The sequence below is a fragment of the Sabethes cyaneus genome, chromosome 1, assembly GCF_943734655.1.
Source record: "Sabethes cyaneus chromosome 1, idSabCyanKW18_F2, whole genome shotgun sequence".
Classification (NCBI taxonomy): Eukaryota; Metazoa; Arthropoda; class Insecta; order Diptera; family Culicidae; genus Sabethes; species Sabethes cyaneus.
In genome coordinates this window covers 33,842,184-33,856,194 of record NC_071353.1, presented here as the reverse complement: position 1 = coordinate 33,856,194, position 14,011 = coordinate 33,842,184, and the positions used below count along the sequence as shown (strand labels likewise).

Below are 14,011 nucleotides of genomic sequence, written 5' to 3'. Positions count from 1 at the left end.
CTGTTTTCACGGCCGTTATCCTGGTGTCCTGGTTTACAGCGGAAAATCCTGATTTTTAAAATGAAATCCTGCTTTACTAAATAAATTTAAGTACAAATGTTTTTAAAGTCCTGCTTTGTCAGTTCCTCTAGAAACTTAGGTTATCTTATCTTCGATGCCTGATTTTACATTCTCAGTTTCGTAAATATAGCATACTTGCAACTGTTTAAACTGTTGTAGGCCCGACGACGAGACGTGCGACAGTTGATCTTCATGGAGCATCAAGATCGTCATCGGGGTTATGAACGCGTCTATTGTCTACACACCGACACGAACGAGAACTTTGCAGCTTTTCGAGGCATGATGATCGAAAGCACTTTTTTCCAAGCAAAGCTAACCACAAGCCCCCCCTTGGGATCACCTGACCAACGGATATTGAGCCTAATCTGTTTAATTCTCAACGATGGCCGATTTTTCTTAAATATCATCAATATGCGTTCCCTACGGGATGCGGATACACCCTGAATAGTACCAGTAACTGTGCGATTAAGCCTACCGACGGAATACAAAGTGCTCCCAGATTTTGTTGCGGCGTCTTTCTACAATAGCAAGAAATTTCGTGGGCAGTACCAGCCGAGCTGTACGAGAGACCGTGCTACTACGGGTCAAATTTTCTCGCTCTGACAATTTATCCAGAGTTGTCAGGAGTACAGCATGCCCACGGTTAATATTGACGTGGATTCCAAGGCAGCATACGATACAGTTAAACGTGAAGAGCTATGGCAGTTAGTGCACAAGAACGGTTATCCAGACCGACTAACGCGGTTGTCTCCTTTAGAATTGTCCTTTGGACTGTTTGTTTAGCATCGTTATTGGAAGTGTGATTGATCTGACGAGCGAGCATCGGAACGAATAAGACGAACTTCAGCAAAAGTAGCCAACTCCTTGTCTTTGTAGACGAGTTTGATATCATTACTACTTCATTACAATCCACGCTAGTCCAAAAACGGAGGTAAAGAGGATTGGGTAAAAAATCAATGCGCCGCAAACCAAATATTTAGGGAGACCGCTAATAATGCAGCTAAGCATTATTAGCGGTCTCGCTAAATATCTGGTTTGCGATGCATTTAAGGTGCATTCAAGGATGCATTTAAGGTGGACTTTCTTTTCACTCCGCAAGATTTGTGCAGCCTTGCTTATGGAAGATAGACGTGTATTTGTACGAAAGGTGTTGAGGACTGTTTTTGGTGGAGTACAAGTAGAAAGCAGAGAATAGCGCAGGCATATGATTCCCATCGTACACGTGGTGATAATCGGGATGCTTCGGTGGACCAGCCATGTTGCAAAAATGCACCAGCGACTCTAGAAAACGAGGGGTCTTACGTGCTGCGTAGCTCGACCAGATGGCAGCTGACTTGCGAGTGTCGAGATGCTCAGCGTATTGGCGATGAATAGCCCAGGACGAGTACAATGGAGAAAAGCTCTTGATATAGCATGAGCAACCCCGGGTCCGTATGGTATGCCTTATTCGTTTTTGGTCTCCTATTTGATGTTTTTCTGGAGCTTGCCAGGATATTTGGGGGCCTTTCATTTGATTTCCGGTACCATTTCGACGGTAGTTAGGTTTAGCTGGCTCACTGAAACTCACCATAGCATTTATACAAGAAAGCATTTGGCTCCACACTAGAGTTTAATTTGGTTATCTGTATGGTTGGAGTGGTACATCATAACGATCTTATTTGTCTAGCATTGTTGTGAGAATTGTACATCTAAACACAAGGAGCGGAAGGTTAGGATGGTCGATTTATCGAATCTAAATCTTCATAGGCCGACGGCGATGAGTTTGGGTAGTCGACTAATTTGTCTACCTTGGGTCATTGGTAACGGCAGACAATGATTCTTGTCGTGAGATTCGGAGGCGTATTAACAGCGGAAGTCGTGCTTACTATGGGCTTCATAAGCAATTACAGTCGAGCAGACTAAGTTCCCGTACATAGACAAGACGCTTATTAGACCGGTTGTTTTACGGGCATGAAACTTGGACAATGCTCGAGGATGACCTGCGAGAGTACTCGTCGGCTTAGTCTCTGCCCAAGGTTTAGGAGACTGGTACGCGTGCAAAATATTTTCTGAATGTCCCGCAATAAATTGTCAAGAGAATAGTTGGAACTCTCTATTGCGAACAGCTTTCCCCGATGACGTGTACGCAGCCATACGTCAACGGCTTCCACCCACCCACTACCAGGTGGCGGAAAATGGAGCAAAGCTAACATGGATTGCGGGTGGCGACAAAGAGTCAAGAAAACGATAAGCGATAGACAGTGGAGGTTTTAGCGCGAAAAGGTCATAGAACGTTGGACAAAAGATAGCTTTAATCATTACCCTGTCCGAAGTTAAACAGTACGGTACCGAAAAACGAAATATAGTCGCACAACTGGGATAGTGAAGACAAAACTAAAATGAAAGTCTGCAAAGCAAACAACAGATATAGCTATCAGAAAATTCTTACGGCATATTCCCGACTATGACCGCTCCAAAACTCGACGCTAAACAAACCATCTCGCTCTTAGGACCCCTGAGTTTCCTGCGTTTACCTGACGGTTACCAACCGAATTTGGTCCTCACATCCGCCGTTACCACCACATCGGTCAATCTTGAAGCTGAAGGAGCGTCCCTGCCAACGACGCCATCGCAGTTATGCCGCATCGTCGCCATAGCGCTTATTCAGAGCCCCAAGTGCGCCCGTAGCCGGAAAGCCGGGAGTAGACCATCAAGCTCCGTGCCAAAAGTTATTGACCTGACCGCAAACGGATCCCGGTCAGTAACTCCACCGGAAGTGAAACCCCTAAATGTCAAACGGTAGGAGTTACCAAGGGAAAGCCGTTAATAAAGGGAACAGTTTAAGCAGAAGGTTTTCAGGTGTTTTCTTGACAATAAGTCGCGAACGTTTGCAGTCCCTGAGGTTTGTTTCAAATCCAGTGTTTGTCTCAAATCCAGTAGGAAGAAGACGAGCAGGAGCGCAGCGAGCAAAGTGGTTAGACCAGGTGGAGATCGGGCGGAGAGTACTCGGTGTCCGAGGAATTGGAGAGCAGTTGCCCACAGCCGAGTTGACTGGCGAAACGTTGTTCAACAGGCGTTGACTTAGGACGGCAAGATACTTAAGTAGGTAAATAAATATTCATCGGCATGTTTGGACAAAAAATGTCCTGATTTTTAGTTGGATCGATATGGTCACCCTACGCCAGGCACCGCCTATAGCTACGTGGGGTTAACCGTTAACCTGGGTGGTTTGCACGTAAATGGTGTTTTCGTATTTCCTGTAATACGGCAAAACTTCTTCTGAGTTTTTTAATAGAACGGTCACCGCGACGCCGATATGATAGCCCGTACATATTTGCATTCTGGCATTATGAATGCGGTAATACTAGAAGAGGAAAAAATAGTTCCATGCTATACATTAAAAGGATATCACTAAAACATGCATTGCAGTTTTTTGAATACAATACATCTATAAAAATCTGATTACAATGGACCGTTTAAGCCAGTACAACTACCTATGTACATACACCCATATTCTGTATTTCGAACGAGTTGAAATATTTCGATCGACTTGGCAAATATTTCGTTCGAGTTGTTTTTTCATATGAAGATCTTTCGTTCGAGCCGCTGTTTTTTCGAACGAAATGTCAGTTTCGAACGAAACATAAACCCGTTCGAAATACAGAATAGGGGTGATAATCTAGGACCACCACATGGAATAAAAGTATCTCTTCGACACTGATCGTACAATATCACTTTATTTTCCAATACGTATCAAACCATTTCATTCATCTGTGATCTTACCAATCCATATCATTTCATTTAACTATGGTCGTACCGAATCATTTTGCTTATGAATGATCGTACCCAACCATTTAATTCAACTATGGTCGTACCGAACCATGTATTCAATAATGATCGTACCCAATCATTTTACTTTTAAATTTGTTTTTTTGTTTATTTGTGGTCGTACTGAACCATATACTTTAATCAGCAATGATCGTACCGAATCCTTTTACTTCTCGATAGTCGTACCCAGCGCCGCCTTATCCACCTTATCAGTTCATTTGCATGCAATAGCCATGGCGAAAATAGTCAAACAACAACGCTCCATGTTTGGTTCGTAGTTGCATCCTGTAGCGAAGAAGTTGGACATGGTGAAGCAACGTGCAGCAGAGGCTGAAGGTGAAGACCAAGGAGCTAGGTAGCCTTATCGTTTCGTGTCTTGGGCCGGGAGCTCGGAGCAACCGGCTAAACAGTGAAGAAGTACTTAGCCAAAATGAACATTTTTAAAAAGCAAAAGGACAGAAAACAGCTGAAGGTGTGATGAAGCACGATGTCATGGTTATGATGGGCGATGAAAACTGCATGACGCTGGGCAGCAACGACTGGCAGAGGACCGAGTAGTTTACGTTCCCCACCAAGAAGGCAAGCGATGATGTTAAATATCTTCCGCGCCAAGTTCCCGAAGAAGATCTTTCTGTGGCTGATGATTAGCGCGAAGAGAATATTCAAGTCGATGTTGCATCGTTTGGGATCTACGGTGAACGAGGAAATAGGAATATGTAGTACAAAGTACTTATCGGAAGTTGCCGCGTTCATCAAGAAGTATCGCGCGAAGGGATGCGGTCTTTTGGCCGGATCAGGGCTTGACCCATCGTGCCAAGAGGTCACAAGAGGAGATAAACCGTCTGAAGATGCACGTTGTACCGACGATCACCAACTTTCCCAACCTCCCCGAACTGCGATCAATCGAAAGCTTTTGGGTGAAGCTTAAACGAAGCACTTACTCCAATAATTTTGCGGCCAAAACGGAGAAGAAGCTGATCGCCAAGACCACGAAAGAGTTGAATACGCCGATATTTATCTTTTGATCGACCATAACGAAGGCTCCGGTGAACCGCTGTTAAGCCACCTGGAAGGGCGTTGGAGCATTTTTGGAAGGAACACTGATTTAAAAAACGAGGGTGCGCTTAATTGGGTTTCCACCAAGGGTGCCACAATGTCACGCTACGGCTCTGGTCGTACCGAACCATTTAAATTATCTATGGCCATACCAAACTATATACTTCAGTCAACAATGGTCGTACTAGGGCTACCTTACCGGTAACATCGGAACCGATAATATCGACCAAATTTTGGATACTGAAATACCGAAATAGCTTCAGCTTAAATCTATAGAGATCCGTCAGCTGCAGGCGTACCACCAATGGTGCGCATTATCCACCCGTTGACCAGCACTCGACAATCACTGGACCGATTAGTAAACAACCACCAACAAATGAATGGCGATAATGTCCAATATGTCACTATTGGTTATGGTTAGAATCCGAAAGGGCTCAAAATTTAACGGTTTATGAGTGCCTTGAGCCTCTGAACAAATTTCAGCAAACAGAAATATAAAATGAAAATGGAAATTTACTTAACCCATCATATAGTACCTCGAGTAACATTAGATTTCTATGACAAGTCAAGTCAAGTACCTACGACTTTAATGACCAGATCCGAGCAAGTTTCGAATAGCTCCGTGAAAGTGTCCAGTTCTTTGAATCAAAGCCAATATCTATCGTGCGAATCAAACTAAGATACAACAATTTATTCAATAGAAGTCAAATCATCCAGGTAGGAGAATAGTAACTACACCTCCCAAGTAACAATTTGAGTTTTGATACACTCTTAGATGGCTTTTATGACCAAAATTGGTCATGAAAACCGTAATAAGAGTGAAACACAACTTACACTATATGAACAATACGAGTAAGAATTCGTAGAATCATAAAACTTCCTTTGAAACTTCTCCTGAAAATTGCGGGGCACTAGTGTTTGTTTTGCTTCCTATTGTGACATCTGACGGTTCATGGTGGGCTCGATCTGTTTTAAAATATCTCATATAGTGAATACTGACAAGTCCAATGTTTGAAAACCCAATTAAAACTTTCTAGTAAAACTCTAGGGTTTTACTTGCACTACCCATGCAAATTCCATGTCGCTATTTGCAGCAAATTCCAAACCGCAACCAGCTGTCAGCTGTCAACAATCACCAATCACTCATTGCACCGAACCGTTAACTAACGCTAAACTAACGAATTTTCTCCTATTTTCTCTTCCACAGGGTTATAACAAATTACTTTGTGGTATCGCTTGCCATGGCTGACATCATGGTGGCGATGATGGCCATGACATTTAATTTCAGTGTACAAATTTCGGGAAGGTGAGTGCAATGTATTGCCACGGCGTGCGGCATGGTCGGAGTGCATCGGCTTGCGTTTGATGTTGATGACATCGGACGCTAGCGTTGCGGGTGCCGCCCTTGTGGGTGTCGTTCGTTTCGGTAAGGTAAAAATTTTCATCAATTTTTTTTTCTTTATTTTTTGGAATTGCATTTTTGCTGTATACCTGTGTCCAACCGTACGTCGTGGGAATCGTCAACGCCCAACCGAACGTAACTCGTGTGGGATATTCCGTTTCGTTGCACTTTGTTTTCCATTTGCCGGGATATGGAATTCCATTCGCACTAACCCGGTCGGTGTCGTTTGGGCTACTACTGGCTGCGCAGTTGGAAGTTTGGATCCTTCATGTGTGACGTGTGGAATAGCTTGGATGTGTACTTTTCGACCGCCAGTATACTGCATCTGTGCTGTATATCAGTGGATAGGTAGGGCTCCAACATTTTTGGAGGGTTTACTTTGTTTTTAGGATCGAGTGAGCTTCAACTGAATGTTGATTTCTATTTGGATTCATTTTAAATTTGTCACACTGACGGGTTTAGAATGAATTCAAATATTATTCACAAAAAACAGTGTGTAACGTTTCTATAGAAAGTAATCGTTAGTACGAAAACAGTAATTGAAACGCATCGAACGACGAACTGAACTTTGGTAAACAGGACTGTTCTTTTTCTTCACTAACTATCTTCTAGGTATTATGCAATAGTGAAACCACTTAAGTATCCAATAAGCATGACAAAACGAGTCGTAGCCATAATGTTACTCAATACCTGGATATCACCAGCATTGTTGTCATTCGTACCAATCTTTGCCGGTAAGTTATTAGAACTGTTTCCTTTGTCGTGGTGAAAATAAACTCATTTCTACATTTCACAGCCAAAAAACACTACCCCATTGACGAAAAAAGCAGCAGCTTATTATTTCACAAACAAAGCTATTTCAACGGCACACCGGGCGGGGTGACAAAAATAGTTACCAGCTGCACGTGTGCCATCGTCTCCATTGACCTTTGTGGTTCCACACCAAAGGTTGTGTCGTTTTGGGTCGGGTATTTTTTTATGTTGTTGCTCTTGTGGCTGCGATTAAGCTGCAAACCTGCTTAGTGGTTTGATGAATCGTACGACATCGACACGGCGACTGTGTTCGGCAAACATGCAACGATTTGCGAAGGGACCTATGGTTGACACATAGTCACATACACAATGGGGTTTCACGATAAGCATACTGGATAAAATTTAGACATATTAAAATTTAACGTTGGTAAACAATGTGCTTCCGAAGGTAAAACTTCTGTTTGAAATCATCAATTTAGGAACATTTTTTGATGAAAAAGGGTGCTTCTAAGGCACAGACGGTTCAAATGTTTAACCGAAAGTGTCGCTGAGATTGTCAAACTGCTTGAGTGCATCAAATTCTGGAAAGGGAGAAAGTATCTGAGGCGAAGAATGATTAGTTGAATGAATTGGAAAATTTCGATATAGACCAGATATATATCGGGTTGTGCAATGGCTGGTTGAACCCGCATTCACGGTATTTCAGTTGGTACCCGAATGTTTTACTCACTGTACTACTGCCGCCCGTTATATTAGTTATTCTTATTCCTATTTTTGTTTTATTCTCCCAATTCTGTCATTCCCCTTACAGTGAATAAAACATTCGGGAACCAACCGAAAGAGCGTTGGAGCCTGATTGATGTTTAAGCATGTTCTTGGAAGTAATATGTTTTGTGTTGCTAAACACGAATATTTTTGCTGCTAAAATCGAGACATGCCAAAATCGAACCATGTCATAAACGAAACCCCACTGTATATCAATCCGTAAGCAAATAAGTGGAATTCACCTTATAAACAGTTTTAAAGGATGCTTGGTTTTTAACAGGTTTTAATGGATGGGTTTATCTGAATAAAGCTGCCATAAAACTCTCTCGTAAAGTCTTGAAAAAGAAAACTTATTCTTGGAGGGCCATAAACGACTAAAAGTTTTTGAAAATCTCTAATTTTTCTGTTTTAGATTTGGATTCTAAAGACTTTTGCGCTTATTTTAAAACTTATTTTGCGAAGATCCGCCCACGGTAAATGAATGAAAAACAATCATACACATAAGCATTCCAGTGAGGCGCTGAACAATCTTGTCATAATAAATCGCCGCTCTTGTAAAAACGCGGTAATTAATTAAAGTATTAGAACAAACTTTTTTTATTTTGTTGGTAGAAGTTTGGAAAAGTCTTTTAGTTAACTAACAATAAACTGCCTTTTTGGCTAGGAGGTTCTTTCGCACTGCATCCCATAGTGATCCATCGTAAAACGACAGGGCGACGGAAGTGAGGACTTTTTTATGGGTCAAGCAAATTCAGCGCGCGCACACACACACACTCCGTTTACGGTGATATTGCATGTCTGAAGGTTGTTCAGTGGAACTATTGTGGAACTGCTGCTGCTGCTGCAGTTTGGGCTTTCGTTCGCCGACCATAAATGTAGCATTTGCAAATTGAATTACGTGAATTAGCAGAATTTGGAAACTTTTATTTCCCTTCAGAGAATTTACAAGAGGTCATCGGTAGCACACAGCACAGAGAACAGACATTCATTCAGGAACAAATTTCTCTGGAATTTTTGGATAAAATTTGAAATGAAAATCGCCTAATATACCAGCGGTGACCATTATAGTTTCCAAACTAAAAGGTTCATTTCTAGACTAAATTATTTGCATACTAACAACAACTTTCCCTTCTTGCTGCATGGTTTACAAACATTTCCGCTAACGCCTGAAGCTAGCTGTTGTGAGCTTTTCGAAGAATTTTATACGCTTTTAGCGACACCATCTCTGTAGTTTCCCAACTAATTTGATGGTATTCGCCAACTCGCTGATCAAGAGTGTAGAAAGGAGAAAAAAGGTGGATGCAATATACATTGACTACAGTAAGGCATTCGACAAAGTTCCACACGCACTCGCAGTTAAACTGAGATGCTTGGGCTTACCAAACTGGGCGACACTATGGATCTAATCTTATCTTACTAAACGCTCCGCTTTTGTCTTTGTCCGCATTAAAAAGACTTGCTTCGAAATATCATCTGGTGTGCCTCAAGGTTGCCATATAGGGCCTTTAATATTTGTACTTTTCGTTAATGAGCTGGGCAGCCTTTTAGGCTCATCTAAGTTGATGTACGCTGACGACTTAAAGATATTCCGTGAAATTAAAACTACACTTGACTACCGTACTCTCCAAAGCGATATTGGTTCTCTTCCACGATGGTGTACTCTAAATGGTATGCAAGCTAATGTCACGAAATGTTGCGTCATATCCTTTAGCCGACAACGTGAACCCCTGCGAAACGAATACTCTATCGAGCAGAGCCATATACGCCGAGCGCAGACCATAAAGGACTTGGGCCCCAAGTAACCAAAAGTTCCGATAAAAGGAGATTTTTTGACCTAAACGAAATGATCATGAATAGAACTTTATTCAGCTTAATTTTTAAGTAATTAACCGTACTTTCAAGTTTATATTTGATGATGAAACTTCGAAAGGATTACAAAGCAACTGCGAACAGAACTATAAAGTTCGCAAAAAGTCCACTTAGGTCGCTATATAGAACACTGTTCAGCTCAAAAAGAGACTCCAATGAGCTTAAAAATAAAGATTGGGGTAATTTTCCTACCTCTTCCTGTTTCATAGATTCATGACGTTTCCCATTTAAACTACGGCATTTAATTTCGGGTAATAGTGATGAACCAATATAAATTATTTTATTTAATGAAAGGTCATCAGAAGGATAATCGACTGTTTTTTTATATATATTAATTCATTGTAACTTACCACACACCACCAACCTACCAAAACCTCGGGGTTTGAACTCGAGTACTCCCTTTCGGTGACTTGGATGCATACCACTGCTCCGTTGCTGGAATATGCGATTTCACTCGATGTGCTAATTTCTCATTTACCACAGCCCTGAAACGAACTTACACTCAAGAACAACTAATTGGAAAAATTCATGTTACTAGCGGCGTTAAAGATGGCGCAATGCATCAGGATAGGCTTGCAAAAAGTAAAAAAAGTATAGAATTCAAAGTGCTATTTTATAAATTTTCGACCAGGTTTTCTTAGAAGCTGCTTAGCGCTCTATGCAGCGAACTCAGAGCAACTTTGAAGTTTGGTTAATTACAGGTAAAACTGCTTAGCAAGCTATAGATTCATAGACATAAAGCTTGTTAACCTTCCTTTGACACCATTATCCGAACTTTTAGTTATTTTCAAGTTACATGTTGAAATTTCAAACTGCGTGTTGAACTTTTGAGTTGCTACAAATATTAACGGTACCTTATTGAGAATAATGTTCGGTTTACAAAGTAGTGTCTGGTTATTCAGCAAGAAAGTTCTGCGGAACTAAATTGGTACCAAATATGAACTTTCAAGTTCGTTTTTTAAGTGACATTAGAACTTTTGGTTGTTTGGGGCGTTACTTTTGATTCCACAGCCAGATTCAACGAACACATTTCAACGATCACTGCTAAGGCCTTCGCAATACTTGGATTCGTGAAAAGAAACACGGGCGCATTCCAGGATATATACGCGCTTAAATCATTGTATTGCGCACTTGTTCGCAGCATTACATTGTGGAGTCCGCAGTTGTTGTGTGCGCACCATATTATGCTGTGCAAGTCAACAGGATAGAGGCCATCCAGAAGAATTTTTTGAGATAAGCTCTGCGTCTTCTGCCCTGGAACGATCCCGCAAATCTACCAGCCTACGATGAACATTGCAAAAATATTTATCTGCTTTCATTAGCTGCCAGAAGAATATTACTGTAAAGGCTTTTTGTCTTCGGATCACTGAGTGGAGATGTCGCTTACAGCTCTCTCTTAAGCCACGTAGACATTCATGTTCCCCGAAGGCAGCTTCGTATAGCATTCCTGCTGTGGCAGCCCTCCCATCGCACAAACTACCAATACAATGAACCTTGGGCCATGTGTTGCCGTGTTTTCAATGAAGTTGGTGAAGCCTACGATTTTCAAATAAGTAAGACTGTTTATAGACGTTGAATCCAATCATTATATTAGTTAATTGTCTTTGCAACTATGTTGAAGATATAATAAATAAATTAAAACTAATCCACGAACATTCTGGTAGAATATTGTTACAAAAAGACCAGCGACTGAGATAGTGCTTGAAAAGGCTCTGATGGACGGAAACTGTTCACCGGACACCCTGAGGAAAGACTAAAAAAGGAAAAGAGATCAACGCTTAGATGATTTGAGGTGTGAACATGGCAGCTTGGAGAACTCCTTCACCGCTCCTACATACAGAGCCGGGATGACTGACAAATGTTGATTGCAACTAAACGACTGTAGCCGTGGGTTCCAGGGTTTCCTGTGGCACTTGTGGTGGGTTCCGGTGCAGCTTCAATGATTCTTCCTGTATTCGGAAAACTATGATTCGATTGGAAAACAATGGATAACGGCGTAGTTGCATTGACTGTACTATCAGAGTCGAAGGGACTGTGTCTAGGTATTACCATAGTATCAGCTTGCAAAATAAGAATTAAATTGCGGTCTGGTCTGCTACGTTGGTGTTCATATTCAACCCTAACTGCGTCATTTCACTGCGACAGTCATGGAGACTGCCCAAGCAACAATGTGAGTCTTATTATACTCTTATGGCGGTTTTAATGACCAATTTTGGTCTTAAATGCCATCATAAGAGTGTAATAAAACCTAAATTGTTACTTCGGTGTCTTTTGTAGCTGGCCCTGATTGCTGTACGAAGTTTATGAATTGCTCATGCCCATTCAAGGAATTAAGCGGGGTTGATTTCAGACTGTGCACCAATTAGATACTACATGGTTGATAAATCCAATAATCCTCTTGGGATTGAGTTTCCGTCAGAGTATGGAGTTAATAGGTAGCTTCCGAAGAAACTGTACCTGGAAGATGCAAGAGCTCCACAGGAGCAGACCAGCAGAGCAAGTACGCTGAAACTTTCTAATTCTAAGTTGCAAAAGCGGCAGATATCATTTGAGACCTTTCCAATTCTCTTTGAATGGTAAAGAGAGGGACAATGTCCGGTGAGAAGTTCCGTGATTATGTGCAGTTCACTACGGGTTAAGGTAAGTAGCTTTTGAACTACTGCAGGGTAGATAAACTGTTTAGCTTGTATAGCACTCTGCGCTTAGTACCAACTGGATGCTATTTCTAGCTTTTCCCAGACCAACAATTCGCCGTTTACAGCCGATATGGAGGTGCCCAGAAACGGTTCAGGGCGAATGAATTGCTGAGCAGATCCTTGTCTTGCTAGGTTGTCAGCTAGCCCAACCCTCGATTCCGCGATTCCCTCGATGCCCAGGTACCCAGAAACTTTATTCTGGCGGGATAGCTCTCTTAAAGTTGTGCTCCAATTTTTGATCCATCTGTAAAGAAACTTTTTTTGATGGAGTTTATACTAAGCCCCTCTCTTAAACACCACGAAGTAGTGGTACTTAGAGCTTCTTGCATACGACTAGACAGCACTGCGTTAAATTAACCTCCGAGCTCCGACAATAAGTACTGTGTCGTCGGCGTTCACAATGGCCTTATAACCATGCTATGATAACTTATGCAAGGTGCGTCGACTACCAGTGATCAAGGCAAGGAGGAGAGAACTCCTCCTCCTACAGCGTGCCACTCATCGTATTTTTGTGGATTCCGAAGCAGCATACGATTCAGTCAGGCGCGAACAGCTTTGGCAGGTGATGCACAAGTGCGGTTTTCCGAACGAACTGATGTGGCTGAAATAGAGCTGCACTGGAGCGAGTGATGTGTTGCGTGTGTGTTTTGGAGGCACTCTTTTTGCTCAACATGTTTTTATAGGTTAATTTTTATAAATCCCTTTTTTGTGTAGCATTTTCAAATCCCAGAATGCCGCTTTAAATAGTATCGATGAAGCTAATACCGATACTTCACGAATGATATATCGACGGTATCGATAAAGCGGTGGATTCGATATCGACATTCAATTATCGATACTTTTGGGAAGTTTGCCCAATGCTAGGTGAGAGATGCCCTGTAGGGGTGTCTCCCATTTGGCCTCGAGGTACGATTCTAGTCTAGTAAGCTAGTCATCGTATGTTCGAATTTCGGTCGGGAGAGGCTGTTAGAGTCAATAGGATCGTTGCACTGGCCCCGCCATTGTCCTGCTCTCTAACAGCAGGCTGCGAAGTCTATCGACTGAAAATCAGAAAGTCAACTTTCGATAAGGGAATGTAGCCCCTAGGCCTAGGCCTTCCAATTGGATATGATTTTTGGCCTGTTGAATAAACGTCTAGCCTTCCGACGAAGACGGCTGAGCGATTCATTCCACGGACATTTAGCGGTAAAAGCATCAATGATCCGACTCTATAGATCATTGGCTGCAAGGTTCCACTCAGCTGGTGTGCGGATATGATTGATATGACAGAAGTTATGGAAGTTTTCCAGATGTTCTCAGAACGAATAATTGTGGGTTTTCTTCGGGTTTCTGTATTGTTATCTCCTGCGAGAGTTTGCCTCAATATCAAAAATCATACACCTATGGTCTGATAAACTAAGTTTATCAGAGACTTGCCAGCTATGGAAGTGCTGCACAGAGTGAGGTCTAAGACCTTGTCTCTGATAGCATTAACAAAAGTGGGCACATTGCCTACATTGCAAACATTAACATTGTTAGTAGTTAAGTATTCAAGTATGTACTCACCCCTGATATTTACATCCGTGCTGTCCCAAATCATGTGGCGGGCATTGGCATCGCAGCC

The 14,011-nt window shown here is 42.0% G+C and overlaps 1 protein-coding gene across 1 annotated transcript in view; it reads left to right on the top strand.

Moving 5' to 3' along the window:
- Positions 1-14,011, top strand: part of LOC128733001 (octopamine receptor beta-2R-like) — a 30,534-nt gene that overhangs the window by 8,649 nt on the left and 7,874 nt on the right. The window contains exons 2-4 of the mRNA XM_053826522.1: positions 6,131-6,229; positions 6,575-6,673; positions 6,938-7,059. Of these exons, the coding sequence (XP_053682497.1) occupies positions 6,131-6,229; positions 6,575-6,673; positions 6,938-7,059 (320 nt within the window). The remainder of the gene's footprint in view (positions 1-6,130; positions 6,230-6,574; positions 6,674-6,937; positions 7,060-14,011) is intronic.